Source organism: Podarcis melisellensis (assembly GCF_964234715.1).
Source record: "Podarcis melisellensis genome assembly, chromosome: 11".
Lineage (NCBI taxonomy): Eukaryota > Metazoa > Chordata > Lepidosauria > Squamata > Lacertidae > Podarcis > Podarcis melisellensis.
Window position 1 is genome coordinate 44,480,131 of NC_138543.1, and position 16,785 is coordinate 44,496,915.

Genomic DNA, 16,785 nt, shown 5'->3' on the forward strand with positions numbered 1-16,785 from the left:
CTGTAACCTGAAGCATCTGTAAACCCGAGGTACCACTGTATCTTTAGAGCTCAGTGTAAGCCAAGACCCTAAATAGGGGGTAGGAGAGCTGAAAAGAATTTTGCATCTGCCAACCAATGCACCCCTTTGGTTTCAGGTAGTACATGGAGAGAAGAGTCTAAGAAGCCCAGGACACAAATTTCCACAGCCCTCTAGCAGCTATGGCGGCTCATTTACCAGAAGTGATTTATTTAGATTTAACTCTGGAAGTGTATACCGAATTCTGACCAAACTAGGCCTCCTATGTATATTTTGCTCTAGGAGGCTTAGTTTGGTCAGAATCTAGAATACACTTCCAGAGTTAACGCTAAATATATTGCTTCTGGTAAATGGGCCAGCAGAGGGCCGCACAAATTTGTGTCCTGGGCTTGTTAGATTTGTCTCCCTATGTACTATCTGAAGCCCAAGGGGCGCATGGTTTGTCAGATGTGAAATATATTGGCATTATTTTCACCTCTCCTACTGGACTATGAAGCTTTAAGGAGGAATTAATTTCCCAAATTGGCGTGAAAGAAAGAGCAATTCCGCAGTGGAACCAATTACCTCAAAGGGATGCGCCCTCTCGCTCTCTCTGTGTGTGTTTTGGAGGGGGGAAGGCATTACTGTTTTGTTTGCTATTATGTTATGCATTTGTGTGGTTCTAGGCTGCAAACTGCCCTGTGATCCTTGGATGAAGAGCGGCGTATACATTTAATAGCTAGAAAATAAATAAATGTTCTACGCTCCGTAATGGGGAGGTCTTCAAGCAGATCCCGGCTCTGTCGGGGATGTCCTAGGTCTCACGCTCCACCAGCTGAGCTATCACAGAAGGATAAGCTGCATGCACCCAAAGGTGACCCCCTATGGATCATTTGAGGTTTCCCCACTGATCCAGCAGATAATTTCTTCTAAAGGAAGCCTTTTTAAGATCGGACTGTGGCTTGCCTCTTTGCCCATGGGAACGTGGGTGGCAGAAAGGTCCAAGCAAGCCTGCCATTTTCATAGGCAGAATTTCAAGTCAGTTCTGGGGTCTGTGATGTATGTCAAGAGTGGCAAATGGCATGAACGTTACATGTTTGTCTCTGTAAATAACGGTTGGTTCAAAAGCAGGATTGCTCAGACAGCACTGCGACAAAGGGAGGGAAGTGTCACATTGTGGATATAGGATACCGTATATTTCGCTCCATAAGACGCACCTCTTCCCTCCTAAAAAGTAAGGGGAAATGTGTGTGCGTCTTATGGAGCAAATGCAGGCGGGAGGCTCTGCTTAGTGCTCCCTTTAAAGAATCTCTTTTTCTTGCATTCCCCCTCTAAAAGCTAGGTGCGTCTTATGGTCAGGTGCGTCTTATGGAGTGAAAAATATGATGTATACTCATCTTTTGGAAGCTTTAAGCGTGCATGTGCTCAGATTGGCGTTTGTATATCTTTCTGCATTGCACTTGAAGGATTTTTGAACCAGCTTTATGCTTTTATTCCTTGTACTGCCGGGGGGCGGGGGGGGGGGATGTCAGCATAGTAATTTCCTTGCATTTCTTGATAAAGTTCATTGGGCTCTTCTTTCCTCCTCTGCATTCCTCCAGATCTAATCTATCTGTCGGAGATAGCAATATGATGACAATAGTTCTGTAATTGTACCATTCTGAGGCTGGTAGTCACTTGGGGGGAAAATGACACAGCAAATATATTTCAGGGCAATTCATCTTTGGTTCTATCCAGTCATGTACTTTTTTTATTGAGGAAATGGGAAAACAAAGTATTCAAGCACAAGGGGATTGCTTTTGGTTTTTTTTAAAAAAAATAACTCAAGCTGCAGTAGCAGGTAGTGGATATTAATATTGTTTACATTTTACACACAGTACTTTACATACAGTACAAAAAAAATATTTCAAACATACTGACTTGGGGAAGAAGGAAGTCCTTATGGTTAGTTTTTCATGACTTTCAACGATTTCTAAAACTGCAAAAAATTACATATTGCCGAACACTTGTTTTTGTGCTGCTATTTTTAAATCTTTTCAATTTCTTCCATGGAAGGAGAGTATGAGTAGAAACTCGCTTTAACACCTTACCCCAGTGGTTTTCAACCAGTGTGCCGTGGCTCCCTGGGGTGCCTTGAATGATGGTCAGGGGTGCTGCGAGCAACACTGGCCTCTGTCCCTCTTTCCTTTCTTCTCTCCTTCCTCTGATGCTCTCTTGTGTCTCTGCCTCCCAAAGGCTTGCACAGCTGTTTATTGCAGCAGCTCCGGCTACAAGCTCCCCAGGCGAATGGTGCCTCTGGGGCTGGCCAGGGGGTGCTTCCCAGGTCCCTGTGGGGCAGTGGGGCAGCTCAGAGACCAGGGGCTGCAGTTGCAGCTGCCCAGAGGACTTCCAAGGAGAGGGGAGAGGAGGCTGAAGGAACTCTCCACAAGGGAGGGTGTTTGAAGAAGGGTAAGAGGCTGGTAAGAGGGACGACAGAGGATGAGATGGTTGGACAGTGTTTTCGAAGCTACCAGCATGAGTTTGACCAAACTGTGGGAGGCAGTGGAAGACAGGAGTGCCTGGCGTGCTCTGGTCCATGGGGTCACGACTAAATGACTAAACAACAACAAACAAGAGGCTGCCAGATCTGCAGGCAAAGGGTGACATAATTGGGCTCCTGAGCCCCACAGAGCTGCAGAAAGAATGTAGTTGGTCAAGGGAGCCGTGGACTCAAAAAGGTTGAAAACCTCTGCCTTATACGATGCAGAGCCAGCTCTGGTTAGCTGCTGCCTCAGTTCTAAACAGGTTTATTTGGGTGTGGTCCTGTTCATTGTGGAAGGGTCTTGGCTCAATGGTAGTGCATCTACTTGCATGAACAAGGTTCAATCCCTGGTATCTCCAGGTAGGACTGGGAGAGATCCTTGCCGCAAACCTTGGAGAGCTGCTGCCAGGCAGGTTAGACAGTATTGAGCTTGATGGACCAATGCTGATCCTGTCCCTGCTGAATTTTCAAACAATTGGGCCAATCCAAAGAACCAGCTGTTTAGATACGTCAAGGCAGTCACACGAGGCTTTCGGCAGCAGCGCTTGCTTGGCGGTCTTCTGCTTCACATAAAACAAATGGGAATTACCCTTCAGGTGAATGTGTGCAGTTGTCACCTGCATGTTGGGAAAGCACTCAGTCCTTCCTCCGGAAAGATCCTGGGAAATAAAGTGAATTAAATTAAATTTGAGTTTGCCATTTTGAAAGGACTGTATTTCCCAAACAACCATGAACGCTAAGTGGTTGCTATCAGGTTTGCAACTAAATTGAGCCTTTCAGTGGCCTAGCAATATAATCCAAAACTTTTGGTCACATAACCCATGTGTGCTGAAGAATTATAGTTATTTGGAGACAAGACGCAGTTCCTCGTTTTGCCCATCAATCTTCTTTCCCCATAAATAATATGGTAACACTCTCAAAATGGTATAATTTATTCAGAATAATTTATTCAGAGAGAAACTAAAGGGACCGTTGGCATAATTTTGCATTTTGTGCGGGTTTGATGCTTGTTTTCCAAAATCTGTAGATTAAATGCATCAAAGCAAAGAGTGTTGGTATGCTGAGCTGTGCTGTTGACATCTGTTCTTCTTTTTCTTTTTTTGTGTGAAATCTTGTGTTTTTAGGGTAAGATGGTGAAAGGCATGGGAGGCGCCATGGATTTGGTGTCCAGCTCAAGAACTAAAGTGGTCGTCACTATGGAGCACTCTGCAAAGGTAATCTTTTTATAAATATTCTCTTCTTGTGGATTTCTCCTTAGACTGAAAACATACCCTAGGTTCTGTCCAATTCTGTGTGCACAGAGTTCCAGTCACACAATGGGTCTTCTTCTCCTCTTGTGTTTTCCTCCAACTATCTGGAGCAGGTTTTCAGGGTGCACGGGTTGTGGGGAGGAGGAGAAAGTTTTGCTGCACGAGTGGAAGAGCAGATTTAAAAGCCTGTGGCTACTAGCCATGATGGCTGTGCTCTGCCTCTACAGTCAAAAGGGACACGGGTGGCGCTGTGGTCTAAACCACAGAGCCTCTTGGGCTTGCTGATTGGAAGGTCGGCAGTTCCAATCCCGGCGACGGGGTGAGCTCCCGTTGCTTGGTCCCTGCTCCTGCCAACCTAGCAGTTCGAAAGCACGTCAAAGTGCAAGTAGATAAATAGGTACTGCTCCGGCGGGAAGGTAAATGGTGTTTCCGTGCGCTGCTCTGGTTCGCCAGAAGAGGCTTAGTCATGCTGGCCACATGACCCGGAAGCTGTATGCCAGCTCCCTCAGCCAATAAAGCGAGATGAGCGCCGCAACCCCAGAGTCGGACACGACTGGACCTAATAGTCAGGGGTCCTTTACCTTTTATGCTTCACAGTTGAGGGGTGTGTTGGTGTTTGTGCAAATGGACCAATGGGAATATGCTGCAGAATGGGACTGTGTAATACAGATTTTAGAAATAATAATGCTTTGACTCTTGACCTTCAACCTTTGGGCTAAGCATGAGTCTTCCCTTATTAGTTGCTTGTGGGGAGATTTGATAGGACGATGTTACAAAGGCTGGGCCAATATCTCTGTTCTTCTATTCCCATTCTGGCGGCTATTTTTCTGTAGATGCGGCTTCAGAAAGGTTTTAACCAGTGACAGTAAGATCATATTTAACTGCAGTTAAGCAAGATCATATTTAACTGCAGCATTCTGCAATGCTTGGGGGTCACAGCAGCTGCCTGGAAAGCAGTCTTCTTTCCTCAAGCCTGAGCATTTCAATCTCCCCGGGATGCTTAGAAGGAGATATTGCATGACCTTAAAGGTATACCTGATGGGTTGATGAACACTTTTCTATAAAAATAGCACAGATGAATTGTTCCTTTCCCGGGAACAGAACTTGGAAGGTCCTTGAATTAAGCATTGTCATTTCCCCTTAAATACCTGTCAGTTTCACTCGGGGGGGCTAGCTGCCTTGAATGCAGAAACAGATGTTAACTGGTAGGAATTGGAGTGAAGCAATTGTTCCTTGACATAAAGTGGGGAGGGGGGAGAATAAATTAAAAACCCATTTTGGTAGGCAGAGTCGGCACCGCTGTAAAATTCGTAAAATCATCACAGTTTAAAGGGACAATGCTTGACTACCCAGGAAAGCAGTTTTCAATTCTTTTTTTGTAATTGGGGCAACCTGCAAGGAGCTGGAGAGAGGGCTTGATTTTGCAATAAAACATTATAGGCAACAGTTTTTTGTTTTTTTATGTGCCAATCATAAGAGAACAACAGGGCAAGAGTAGGAAAGATTTTAAGATAATCCCATATGCCCCTGTCCTTTACAGTGTTGCCTGTTCCTGCATATAAAGGAGGACATACCATTGCAACAGTATATTGGGACAATTTTTAAAATTGTTATCACAAAATATGAGCAGAGAATAGCTGTGTATCGTTCTAGGCAATGCTACTAGGAAACTTCAATATTCCTGGAGCACAATTTCCGGGCACAATTCAAAGTGTTGGTGCTGACCTTTAAAGCCCTAAACGGCCTTGGTCCAGTATATCTGAAGGAGCGTCTCCACCCTCATCATTCTACCTGGACACTGAAGTCCAGCACCGAGGGCCTTCTGGCGGTTTCCTCACTGCGAGAAGCCAAGTTACAGGGAACCAGGCAGAGGTCCTTCTCAATAGTGGCGCCCTCCCTGTGGAAGGCCCTCCCACCAGATGTCAACAAGAACAACAACTACCAGACTTTTAGAAGACATCTGAAGGCAGCCCTGCTTAGGGAAGCTTTTAATGTTTGATGTTTACAGTATTTTAATAATTTTTTTGGAAGCCACCCGGAGTGGCTGGGGAAGCCCAGTCAGATGGGCGGGGTATAAATAATTTTTTAAAATTATTATTATTTTATTTATTTATTTATTTACTTACTTACTTACTTGCTTACTACTACTACTACTACTACTACTGGGGAAAATGCCGTTTTTACTCATAAAGTGAAGCGGCATTAACAGAGCTATTTTAGAAATATACTGATAGTATTAGAATCTGCTTCTGTGTGGTGAATCCCAGAATGCACCAATAATTTCTGGCCAGGCAGCCAACATGATTCCTTTTAACACCAATGTTGCTGTCTGCTCCCTCCCTTGAGAAGGGACATCACAAGCATGGAAAGGAACTATATGGTCTAGCTGTGATTTTTGCATTGCTGGGGGTTGGACTAGATGACCCTCTGGGTCTTTTCCAACTCTATAATTCTTTGATTCAGTGATCTGCCGAACCCATGTCTGTGTTTCATGGTGTCCCAGAAGTGAGCAGGAACAGGGAGTGCTGAAGTTATTGTTGTATTGCTATTTTTATCTATAAAATTTGCACCCTGCCCTTCATCCATAGTTCTCAGGGCAGTTCACAGCATAAAAATACAAGACAAAACCACAAAATTCGTAAGGAAAACAAGAACAAAAGCAAAGCAAACCAATAACTCCCACCCCCTTCCACAAACACATTTGAAAGGATATAGGATGTTGCAAACTGGTTGAAGAGGAACGTTTTGCCCTGGCGCTTAAAGATGTATAACGAAGGCTCCAAGTGAACTTGAGTGTATGCCAGTCCTGTTGTGTATGCCTTCTTGAGTAAGTCATCGTTACCCATGTCACTAAGGACCTCGGAATATTTCAGCAATGAATTCGTGAGTCTTCCGCAACAGGTCCAAACACAGTGGAAGCTTCTGAGCTGGAGGTAGCATATATTTGTCTCATTCTGAAGTTACTGACTGCAAGTCCTTTTGAATTTCAAGCAACTAGTTTGCTCTGACAAGCTGATCATTCATTTGTATGTGTGTGTGTGTGTTCACTGTAGGGCAATGCCCACAAGATTTTGGAGAAATGCACTTTGCCAATTACGGGAAAACAGTGTGTGAACCGCATCATAACAGAAAAGGTAGGTTATCTTACGTTCGTTGCATTTCTGATCCATCTTTTTTGCTGAGTGGCTAGGGAGGGGCATTTTTATCTTCTCGATAATCCTGTAATGAGGGTTTGAGTTGCCGATGAGTAACTCTTGAATTTTTATATCCTGGCTCCCTTGATGAGAAGGGGTGTTGCAAACCTGGCCCAGGAAGAAGATGCAGATGTCTCTCACACGCTATCAGCTCTTGTAACCGTGCAGCAGTCAAGCCATATTTCCCAAATACTACAGTTTGCATAGCAATCTTAAGTCCTTATTTCATTTTATTTAAGGCATTTATAACCCCATCCAGCCAAAAGTGCTCCCGAAAATCAGTGCTAAGGTGGAGGGAATTGGTATTTATCAACTTGAAGCATTGGCTTCATTCAGCTAGCAAGGCTCCCTTCCTTTCCTTTTCTTAGACCGAAACATTTTGCATTTCTTTCCGAACCTGCAGGCTGTGTTTGATGTTGACAAGAAAAAGGGACTGACACTGATTGAAATCTGGGAAGGGCTGTCTGTGGATGACATCAAGAAAAGCACTGGTGCTGAGTTCACAGTAAGTCATTGTCTGGCTAACATTGCAGTTGCGTTTCTTGGCTTTGAGGGAGCTTGGTAAGGAAGCAAAGATCAGCCCAAATGAAGGTTTATTTATGCCGCTTGTCCATGCTGCAGGTGCAAAAGGCTGCTGCAGAAGTTTGTTCTGGAGAGGTTTCTGGTGCTTTTGGAGAGGGAAGTATGAAAAAAGGTTCAAACACACACACACACCAGTTTCCATTTGTTTGGTAGGATTTTATTTCTTAGATAATAATAATAATAATTTTTATTTATACCCCACCCTCCCCAGCCAAGGCCAGGCTCAGGGCGGCTAACAAGCAACAATAAAAACAAGTTGAATGAATACAACTTAAAAACAAGATTAAAATACAACAATTAAAATATTGAAACATTAAAATATTAAAATGCAGCCTCATCACAGGAGGAGAAAGGAAAAAGGAAAAAGAAAGAGGGGGAGGGAATCAAATTGGCTCCAAGCCAAAGGCCAGGCGGAACAACTCTGTCTTACAGGCCCTGCGGAAAGAAATCAGATCCTGCAGGGCCCTAGTCTCATGAGGCAGAGCGTTCCACCGGGCCGGAGCCAGCTTCTGGTTGAAGCTAATCTAACTTCCTTAGGGCCTGGGACCACTAGGGTGTTGCTATTTATGGAGCTTGAGGCTCTCCGTGGGGCATACCAGGCGAGGCGGTCCTGTAGATCTGAACAGAGAATTGAAAGTGGGTGGAACAGTGAGTGTAATTTTTACCTTTCTTAGTTTCTTCACACACTCACATATCCCGACTGATTCTTGCATGAGTGGATGGAATTTGAGGACACGTTCCATCCAGCCGAAAACACCCAGGATGCAAAATCAGTTCCAGTGAGGACTGTGGCCTGGGGAAAGCTCAGAGTGGGTACCACATTTACTTTCCTACTCCTACTGTACATTGGATGGAGGCCTGCTCTGTGTGTATCTGTATTCACGCATAGATTGAACGTGGAATGAAGTGAATATCTTGCTTTTAGCTGGGAGCGTTCGGTTCCCAACCAGCAATTTGCTCACTTCAGGGACTGCTTCAAAGAGAGAAGCCTCAGGGAAGTCCTGGAAACTTAGCTTGCTGCTAGAACCGTGTGAAACTTAATTTATATGTCTTGTTCAAAGCAAGACCTGTACACTTTGCACCAAAATGGCTCCCCTCAAAAGAAACCACGCAGCAGCACTGTGGCTTCTTTGGAAGGCTGTGACTGAACTTTCTGGTTTTCACAGCTTTATTAGAAAGAGCATCCTCTAGGCAGCATGCACAGCAGCCTCATAACAAGGGAGGAGTGATTTACAGCCTCCTGTCTTTTTTATGAAGCTGATATTATAAGCAGTCCGCTCGGGATTTTGTTGGGCCCCAAAGACAAAACTTTGACTTTCCCTGTGCCCTTAAATCAGATCTGTTACAGCTTGGCTTCAAGACAGATTGTCCCACCAGGACGATTTTCATTTGTACGTGTCAAATTTATCATCTGAATTACAACGCCACCATGGGGAAAAAAATCAACCAGAATGGAAAGCTGTACCTGGATAAATCGGATATGTTTTGTTTGTTTTTAAAGCGAGCAAGTCCACAAACAGCAAGATTCAACTGCTTTATCTTCCTGTGAAAGCTTGGTTCTCTGTCAGGGGACACAAAAAACCATTAAGGCTGCAGGCCTATACTCACTTCGTGGGAGCAGTCCCCATTGACCTCAGTGGGGCTTACTTCCGAGTAGGTGTATAGGATTGCACTGCAAGGCCAAATACACTGGCTTCCAGAACATAGATGGAGAAGTTTGGTGTGTGCAGTAGAATCCTTAGTTCCTCCAGCTGTTCTCTTTCTCATGTAATCATCACATTCTTCTTTGCAATTGCTAGCATTGATCATCTGTCATTAGCGCACCTGTGGCTCATAGATCAGCCATAGTAGGAGACAGAAAAGATGATTATTTCAGAGAGTTGGAAATGGCATTTGACATGGCCACATCGATGTTGGGGCAAAATGGCAAATGGAAACTGAATCTGTAAAAAAAAAAAAAAAGTCTTTCTCACCCCTGGTACAAATCAAAACAGGCAGGATGGAACCTAGGAAGATTCCTTATATCGAGTCAGAAAAATGGTCCAACTAGCACACGGATGGCGCTGTAAACCACTGAGCTTCTTGAACTTGCTGATCAGAAGGTCGGCAGTTCAAATCTTCGCAATGGGGCGAGTTCCTGTTGCTCTGTCCCAGCTCCTGCCAACCTAGCAGTTTGAAAGCACGCCAGTGCAAGTAGATAAATAGGTACCACTGCAGCGGGAAGATAAACGGCGTTTCCATGTGCTCTGGCTTCCCTCACAGTGTTCTTTTGTGCCAGAAGCAGTTTAGTCATGTTGGCCACATGACCCGGAAAGCTATCTGTGGACAAACGCTGGCTCCCTTGGCCTGAAAGTGAAATGAGTGCCACACCTCAGTCACCTTTGACTGGACCTAATCATCCAAGGGTCCTTTACCTTTACCTTTTTTACGCTGGGTGGCAACAGCTTTCCTGGATTTCAGGTGCAGGGGTCTCCCTCAGCCTGGAGACACCGGGGCTTGAACCTGTGATCTTCTGCGTGTGTGTTCTCTGTAGACATAGGATGTCACGTTGTCCAATCCTGAGCTCACTGTGAGACCACAAAGTGTGCATGGATTTCTCCTGTAAATCATTACATGAGTATTCTGGTAGACATAAGTGATGTATGGTATTAATCAGGAGACAGGGAAGCATCTCAGTCCAGATCTTGATAGCCTTCAGCTTCCATCAACTTCACCCAGCATGGTCTCTCCTTGGTTTCTGCATAGTCGTTGCTGAAGGACTTGGGCAGCTGTCCAGCAACATCTGGAAATAACATATTCACCATTCCTGCCCATGATACTCTGATATCTCATTGGGAACAGTGATCATGGCGCTGTCAAATTCAGCATCTATATAAATGGATAATTGCCAAGACAATCCAGCATGGTCACATTTTGATTTCGAAAGAAGAAACTTCCAAAAAGGAGGGGAATGATTAAAAAGGAAGCTGAAAGGCAAAATGGAGAGGGTCATATCTCTCTAAAATACATTCTAGATGCTCAGCTAGAAGGTATACTGTATATGGCACCAAACTGCATTATTCATTTTTTGATTTTTCTTTTCTTTCATCACTAGGTTTCGCCAAAGCTCTCGCCAATGAAGCAGATTTCAACTTGAAAAGTAGACTGGGCTTAACATCCACGCTTCCAACGAAGGGGAAATCAAATGTCTGTTTTGCAATTATGCATTTTAAAGAGGTCTTTGTAAAGTAGTTTCTTTGGTAGTTAGCGTTCAGGCTGACTATGTAACTAGAACTATGTAAATGTTTATTCACAAGCAACAGTTTCCAAAAATAAATCCTAGCTGGTACCTAGATATTTATAATTGCCACACTGCAGGTTTGACTGCAAATAAACGCTGGCAAGAGACAATAACCTGTTTTGGATGATCCTATCTTGGTTTATGAAGCGGAGAAACACATGAGCATTTTCTTGGCGCATGCGCAAGCCACAAATCACCCAGAAAGTCTTTAGTTAGCCAAAGTTCCCTTTGTGTGGGTGTGAGCAAGCCAGGATCTTCAGCCACAGCATGGCTTGAGACCTTGAGTTGTTCCAAAGCTGGTAGCCATAGTTTCCTGGTTGGGATGAAACAGGTGACTGTGGTTCAATAGGAGCTCCATGCTTTGCTGCGCAAATGGGCTGCAGGTGTGGGCAACAGGCTCATGCATATCTCTGCTTAAGCCGAGATAGGATCAAACACATCCAATCCCTTGTAGATGTGAACGTTAATACTGTAACTCTGTATGGAGGCAGAGGTCACTTCCACGCACAGAACATGCTAATTTGCAAGTGCCTGTACGGTAGGCTGCAACTGCGCACACACAAAGAAAAAGGTACAGGACAAGTTGTTGGTTTTCAAACATGTAAATAATCAGATGTTTGGAGATTCAGGAGTTCTACTTACAGAAGTTTGCATAGCTAAAAACCTGGGCAGGGGGAGCTGTTTATATTCTGTAATTGAAAGTCCGTGTTTTGTTAAACCACCATGTTTCTGGTCTTCAGGGCTGCAAAGACAGAAAGTCTGTGGGCTCTTCCTGCTGAAACCTCAGAAACCAAGGAGAGACATTTGGATTTGAGATTTCCAGCAGTAAGGGAATTGGGCTTTGTGCTCTGCGTTAACTAACTCCTTCCCCTTCTTCATAAATAGCACTTAGGACACTTTTGTGTTGAATTTTCAGAGTAGAAGTAAATGAAATGCTAGCAGAATGAGGTATGCAAAACAAACAGAGGGATGCAAATTTAATTTGCATAAATTATGCAGGCCACAGAATGCGGCTGTACTTTATACAAAATTTGGGTTACCTCGGCATAGGATTTTCATTATTTAAGTTCTATAGACAGCCCTAGGTTGCATAGGAAACATACAGTGAGTTGATAAGCTTTCAGATAATGGAAGTTTGTTGAAATGGAAGCCATTGTCCTGCTCTCATGGTTAATTTTTTTTAAAAAACTGACTTCTTAATAAATGCATACAGAGTTGCATGTTTACAGTTAGTGTCTGGAGTCTGCCTTCCCCTTGATATCAACAAATCATTCGCACAAATATCTAGCGACACAGTGGGAGCAAGGTAGGGCCTTTTTACGGCAGTTGTTGTGCCATTTATCTGTTTGTATAGTAACTATGCCACCCGAAAGTGGGCCTTTCCCTCCATACTTTAAAATGGTAGCAGGTCACATTTCTCTCTTTTTGCCCTTAGCAGTTCCAAAGATGGTGGAAATGTACGAATTGGATTGTAAAAGATCTTATCTAATACTTGATTAATAAAGATTCCTAAAAGAAAAAGAAATTACTGGATGAAAGCTACATATTAGAACTGGGGCAACTGAGAACCAGTGTCGTATAGCAGGCATAGGCAAACTGGGCCATCCAGATGTTTGGGACTACAACTTCCATGATTCCCAGCTAACAGGACTAGTGGTCAGGGATGATGGGAGTTGTAGTCCCAAAATATCTGGAGGGCCGAGTTTGCCTATGCCTGTGGTTTTCAACATGGAAGACTTTATTTCAAGTCCCTGTTTAGCGATTAAGCTCTGGGTGGCCTTGGACAAGACATTCTCAGCTTAACCTACCTTAAGGGTGGCTGTGGGCCAAGGTGCCATTCCTGGAGGAACATTGATGGGGCTCTGATGTGCTGGTGTTTGGCTCCTTCTCTGAAGATGTTGGTTGTGTTATCTCTCTCTCTCTCTCTCTCTCTCTCTCTCTCTCTCTCTCTCACACACACACACACACACACACACACACACACACACACGTTTCCTCGGTAAGGCTCAATCACCACCCCGTCTCATCTTGCTCAAACTTTGGCAGTGGTGGGGAATCACAAAAGTGCCATGGGTGGTGTCCTTTATTAATGGTCCCCTCCTTTTTTCTCATAAAGGTTACATCAAGTACAATGGTGTCCTAACTCCCTAAGTTTGCTGCGTGAGTTCAGACTTCCATGCCTTGATCCATGTCGACCTCCTTCCTTCCCAAATATCCTGTGCTTTTTTTTTCTTTAAAAAATATGTTTGGGGGTACTCTCATTTTGATTCAAGAAAATCACCGGGAAAGGAAATGAAGCTGCCATTGGAGGTGGTAACAACGAAAATGACAAATCACCGTGTTAGATTCCGACTCCTACTTCACACATTAAACACTCGCTTCCGTCTGAGACTTGGGAAACACAGCGACAGGAAATGAGGCAGCCATCGGGGGTAGCAAAGGAACCGATGATTCACCGTGCTAGAGAAGAAATGGAAATTGTAATTTTTTTTAGTTTCTTCTCCCGTTAGATTAACAAAATGTTTAGGGGTATGCATACCCCCAGAAAAAATCTCTAATCTGGCAATCTCTAATCACCATTGCCAGAAGCCACCACTTCTTCCAGAATCAACATCCTAGGGCCCTGCAATCCTACAGAGTTTAGGTATTTGCCCCAAAAGAATAATATTGAAAGCCCAACTACAGTCATATCTTGGGCTACAGACACTTCAGTTTGTGCGTTTTTGGGTTGTGCACCATGCTGAACCCGGAAGTACCGAAACGGGTTACTTCCGGGTTTTGGTGCTCGCACATGCGCAGAAGCACTAAATCACGCTTTGCACATGTGCAGAAGTGCAGAATCGCAACCCACGCATGCGCAGATGCGGCGCTGTGGGTGGAGAATGTGCCTCCCGCACGGATCATGGTCGCAGCCCAAGCGTCCACTGTACTGTACTATTCCTCAGGAGCCTAAGGATGGATATTGTATTATTATTATTTATTATTAATTCAATTTTTATACGGCCCTTTATCAAAAAAAATCCCAGGGTGATGTACAATGTTAAAAACACATAACAGAGCACCAGTAATAATACTGACATGCTTTCGTCAATGCTGGATGACCCAAGATCATATTAGCACGTGCCCCTGCAGTGCCATCATTTTGTGTGACTATCAGGGGGAAATGAATCAACTTTACATCTTGACAGCCGATACCTCCTTTTATGGATGATGGTATGCATGTATGGCAGTTCCCCCGTGCCCCCAAAAGCACTTGCAGATTTCTTCTTAAAGTATACAGTTATGGTAGTGGTCATGACAGGCTTTGGGAGGGCTGTAGCTCAGTGATAGGGCATCTCTTTTTCATGCAAGAGGCCCTGGGTTCATTCCCTGGTATCTCCAGTTGGAGCTGGAAAACCTGAAATCCTGGAGTACTGTACTGTGGGCAGGACTGAACTAAGTGGACTTTTGAGGCAACCGCCTATGTTCCTGTGGAAAATAAAATGAGAAGTAGAATTTTTCATTTGTCCTTCACAGCATGGGAACTGCTAAATACTTAAACGAGATGCAGGCCCATCATGACACACATTAGCAGGTCCTATTTTAGTGGCACCTCAGGTTACATATGCTTCAGGTTATAGACTCCGCTAATCCAGAAATAGTACTTCAGGTTAAGAACTTTGCTTCAGGATGAGAACAGAAATTGTTCTCCAGCGGCACAGCAGCAGCAGGAAGCCCCGTTAGCTAAAGTGGTGTTTCAGGTTAAGAACGGACCTCCGGAACGAATTAAGTACTTAGCCCGAGGTACCATTGTATACAGATGTCCCTGGGCAGCTTTGTAGATGTCAGGCTTTGGGGACTCTGCGTCCTCCCCCACTTTGGCTGTAGATAAGCAGGACAAAGTGAACAGAGCTCCTTACAATTTAAAGGGTTTTTAATAATCACAACAAAAGAACAAAACATCCGTACTCAAAATAAAAGTGTTCCCAATTAAGGATTCCACCCACTTCCCCCCTAGTCAATTCCATCTTGCAACCTGATCTTGCAACCTGCTTTATATGTCGCCACGTTATCTGCTCTACGTGACCTTGGACTGATAGGCTGAATACTTTCCAGCGAGAGAGAGAGAGAGTCTGTTATATATCATTTATACCCTGCCCATCCAGCTGGGTTTCCCCAGCCACTCTGGACGGCTTCTAACAAAAGATTAAAAAATTATTAATACATCAGTCATTAAAAACTTCCTTAAAAAGGGCTGTCTTCAGATGTCTTTTAAACGTCAGGTAGATGTTTATTTCTTTGACATCTGACGGGAGGGCTCTCTTCCTGTTCTTCATTTTACTGTCCGCCCCTCAGTTCTTCCTAACTTCGATCTTCTGAACTATGTCCCTCTGCAAACCACTGTTCGAAATCTATACTGATCTACTGCTCCTGGGCAGCTTAAGAATCCAGGTGGGGGGGGAGGCTCCCACCATTTTCAATCACCTCAGACAGTAGCTGACTGAACTCCCACCAACCCCGCACTATCCAATGTGCCCAACTGCCCTAAAAGCTAATAGTTTATAATCACGTTTAAATGGAAGGAAAGAGGCAGGAAAACCAGTGGCCAGTGGGTGCATCTGGGATGTGGAGAAAGTGTTGTGGGTGCCAGTCACAAAATGGCTGCTGTGGGAGTGTGGCGTGGCACAAAATGGCTGCTGGTTGTGTGTGCAGGAGAAGCAAACGAACTGAGTATTTCCTGAATTGTGGATCATTGAGAAAATATTTACTGAGACCTTTCTCTGGGGCCAAAGGTACCAGCAGGCTACAGGCACATACTGTGGGTGCCATGTTGGTGACCCTAAAGTCAATTACTTTCTGAAAGAAAACGGTTACATTCAAAGAACTGAAGGCATCCTGCTTGGTCCGTGGTGCTTTCCTGCCACTGTCCCACTGCATCATCATCATCATCATTATCATCATCATCATTTATTTATACCCCGCCCATCTGGCTGAGTTTCCCCAGCCACTCTGGGCGGCTTCCAATCCAGTGTTAATACAGCATATACAACAATACAACCTCACACAAGACACCTGACCAGTTCTTGAGGATTTGTGGATACTGTCCTGGAATAGAATATGATGCAGGATGAGATGGGAGAGGAAATCGGCAAACGCACCTCCCCTCTTCCTCGCTTATGTGTGCAGAAATGCCTTCTGATGGCCTTGCACAAGGGGCTCATTTGGATCCAAGTTACTGAGTGTAAAAAGAACTGGTGACACACCGCAAAGATCCTTGGGAACAAGAAATTTCACGAGGCATAAAAATTTAGCATTTTCAGTTCCAATAGCTCCCTGGTAAAGGTTTGTCATGCAGGGTTACCAACACAACAAAGCCATTCCAGCTACAAGTCAACGCCTAATAGAAAATCACTGAGAGAAATATGGCTGTTTTCTAAATACATAGAGAAAGGCTATACAGCAGATATACCTCTTTCCAGAGGAAAGAGATACCAAGTGGACTCTTGGCAACAATAAAGACAAATGCCTTGTTGCTATCAGTATTAATAGATCTGTACTGGGTGTGTGTGGATAGGGAGAACTCTCCTATCCTGTTGAAATGACCGAGAGCAATTTTATGCCTGGGTATCTGTGTGAAGATAAGTCTGCTGCCCCATTATTCAATTTGTTGGTTAAGAACAGTGAGAACTGTGAAGAACTCATTTTACAGGCGCCATTTCTCGTGTTCTAGCAAACAGTTGATGGCTGCCATTATCACATGAAAAAGGCCCATTTTGCATTATTCTCCTGTGATTATGCAACTTGGACTGAGTGATTTAGAAAGCCTTTTTTAAAAAATAAAAGGGCACAAAATGCTCGAGGTGAGATGGGCAGAAAGTGCATTTCATTGCTTTGAACTTAATGTCACTTATCTAAGAGCAGTCCAAGGTTGATGCTATTGTCTCCAAAGATACTATTTAACCTCTTCATAAACCCAGTATA

The 16,785-nt window shown here is 44.1% G+C and overlaps 1 protein-coding gene and 1 long non-coding RNA gene across 2 annotated transcripts in view; one reads left to right on the top strand and one right to left on the bottom strand.

The window, feature by feature from the left end:
• Positions 1-12,052, top strand: part of OXCT1 (3-oxoacid CoA-transferase 1) — a 53,333-nt gene extending 41,281 nt beyond the window's left edge. Inside the window, exons 14-17 of the mRNA XM_081929942.1 lie at positions 3,643-3,732; positions 6,822-6,902; positions 7,366-7,467; positions 10,639-12,052. Of these exons, the coding sequence (XP_081786068.1) occupies positions 3,643-3,732; positions 6,822-6,902; positions 7,366-7,467; positions 10,639-10,680 (315 nt within the window). The 3' untranslated portion in view covers positions 10,681-12,052. The remainder of the gene's footprint in view (positions 1-3,642; positions 3,733-6,821; positions 6,903-7,365; positions 7,468-10,638) is intronic.
• LOC309380286 lies at positions 11,787-14,403 on the bottom strand. The gene is made up of 2 exons (XR_014172809.1): positions 13,903-14,403; positions 11,787-13,284 (listed from the first exon to the last, which is right to left on the bottom strand). It is a non-coding gene; the product is annotated as an uncharacterized lncRNA (long non-coding RNA).
• Between the last annotated feature and the right edge of the window lie 2,382 nt (positions 14,404-16,785).